Source organism: Vombatus ursinus, unplaced genomic scaffold (genome assembly GCF_900497805.2).
Source record: "Vombatus ursinus unplaced genomic scaffold, bare-nosed wombat genome assembly UNPS02014824.1, whole genome shotgun sequence".
Classification (NCBI taxonomy): Eukaryota; Metazoa; Chordata; class Mammalia; order Diprotodontia; family Vombatidae; genus Vombatus; species Vombatus ursinus.
The window spans coordinates 20761-22912 of record NW_020954602.1 but is presented as its reverse complement, the minus strand read 5'-3'; the positions used below and the strand labels follow the sequence as shown (position 1 = coordinate 22912).

The 2152-nt window shown below is 32.0% G+C and overlaps 1 protein-coding gene across 1 annotated transcript in view; it reads right to left on the bottom strand.

Annotated features, from left to right (window-relative positions):
* Positions 1-2152, bottom strand: part of LOC114024771 (THO complex subunit 2-like) — a gene marked incomplete at its 5' end in the record, with an annotated part of 41642 nt that overhangs the window by 19072 nt on the left and 20418 nt on the right. Inside the window, 2 exons of the mRNA XM_027837911.1 lie at positions 991-1087; positions 1215-1295. Coding sequence (XP_027693712.1) covers positions 991-1087; positions 1215-1295 — 178 coding nt within the window. The remainder of the gene's footprint in view (positions 1-990; positions 1088-1214; positions 1296-2152) is intronic.

The following is a 2152-nucleotide window of genomic DNA, read 5'->3' as shown; positions in this document are numbered from 1 at the left end:
CAGGACAGAACCCAGGAGATAAAGATGATATGGATAAAAGTCAACAAAGGAGTCCAAAAAATTTCNCAGGACAGAACCCAGGAGATAAAGATGATATGGATAAAAGTCAACAAAGGAGTCCAAAAAAAAAAAAAAAATGAAATGAAATCTAAGGCTACATTAAGAGAAGCACAGGTTACAGGGAAAATACCTATTATGTCACTGGACTCCACCCTCCATAACTATAAGAATCATTTGAAGGATCTGAGAATGTTTCACCAAAGGAAAATAATGACAATGATCACAAAAACTAACATGTAAATAACATTCTAAAATGTTCAAAGTATTTTACATTGAAGTACTGCTTCACACTGAATTAAACACGATGATAATAGTTCCATTTTTACAATTTATAATTCAAGAAACTAAAACTCAAAGAGGATAAATAAATAAATAGTAGCTCATGTTTCTATTTCACACTAGATCTCTGTCATCTCAGAATAAGACTTGGTAAGGGCAAGAGAGCTGACTTAACAACAATTTTTGAAGATTTAAGCACTTAAATTAGCTTTATTGTTCATAAACTATCAGTGTGTTCCTACAACTATTAGTCACTAGTAAAGGACACAGTTTGAGTAACATTTACTAATTAAAAGCTGACTCAAAGTAGAAGTTTCCCATCACTAAAAAAAATTTCTAAAAATTTACTGTCAGTGATGCTAGATAAGGCATTTAGTTGGATAGGATTCATTAGTTGGAATTTGTGGTTCGCTTCCCTCTCTGAAGTTTTGTTATTCTAATCCAGATATCAAGGTTAAATACTATAAAAATCATTAGAATTTGTTTAAAAATACTCAAAAACAAAGAAAATCACAACTACAAAATCTAAATTCAGTACCATTTTGAAATGTAAGGTTAGAAGCAAAATCATAATAAAAGAACTAAATTATTTGTTATCTACATGTTATTAAAATAGGTACGGATTAAAACCTAAAACCTTCACAAACCTACCTTTTTCCTGCCTTTAGCTGATTGGCCACATACTGCAGAAGGCCAGCAAGTTCAATTGGGTATTTGAGGAAAACTGCACCACAGAAACAAGCAAGACCTGTGTTATATGAAAATAAAAAGAAACTTAAAATCTTCAGGAAGCACAGTATTAGAAAGAATTCAAAAATATTCGCTCAAAATAAAGTCTGTCATGGATAATGTGATACAGACAATAAAACACTCACTTTGAAGCCAGCTTGAAATGGTTGTATCATCATGTTTCATTCTCTCCTTCTCTGGATTAGCCAGAGCTTCAATAATACAATCTTTTACAAAATTAAGAAAAAAAAACTTATCTTGAAACTTTAGCAAAGGCAGATGGATTACAGTACTTCCCAAAAGAGTAGCATAGTTCTCAGAACAGTTCCCATTATAAACACCTCAAAATAAAAAGAAATATACCAAAAATAAACCAACTTAAATTACAGTTAGAAGGGAACTATCAACAGCACCCTCCCCTTACTAATTTAATAAAACTGCATTTTTAGCTTTGGCAATAATAGTTTCTATTTCAATATCAGAATGTCCTCCTTTTCTAAGTTAAACTATTAAATAACTATTAATGCTTTTGAAAAAAAAATTTTAATAAGGTGTGACTTTTGGATTCATTGAAGATTCTCAATGACCTTTAGGTCAACTTTCTCCTCTTCAGATTTTAGTAGTTCCTCAAATACATTTTTCATTTTATACTAATCCTCATCTAATAATAAAAATTATAATCACAATAAAAGCTAGCATTTACATTGCACTTTCCAGTTTGCAAAGTACTTATCTAATTCTTCCAATAACCCTCTGAATAGATACTATCATTACGTTTAAGAAAGAAACTGAGACAGAGAAAAGTTAAAGGGATTGCTTACTCACAGCTAACATGATTCAAACTTGGTTTTTTCCTGATTCCAAGCTCATCATTTTATCAATCACCCACCATAGAGACCATTTAACCTTAGCACAAGGATGAAGGCTTTTTTTTTTGATTGGCAATATACTGCAAGCAGACATCTCACTGTTTCCCCACTGTTTCATCTGCAATTTCATCATCCCCATAAGATCATCCCCTTCCCCTGGGGTCTTAAAAAGTACCCTCTCTTTCTCTTCCATTGCCCTTCTCTAACCCCTCCCA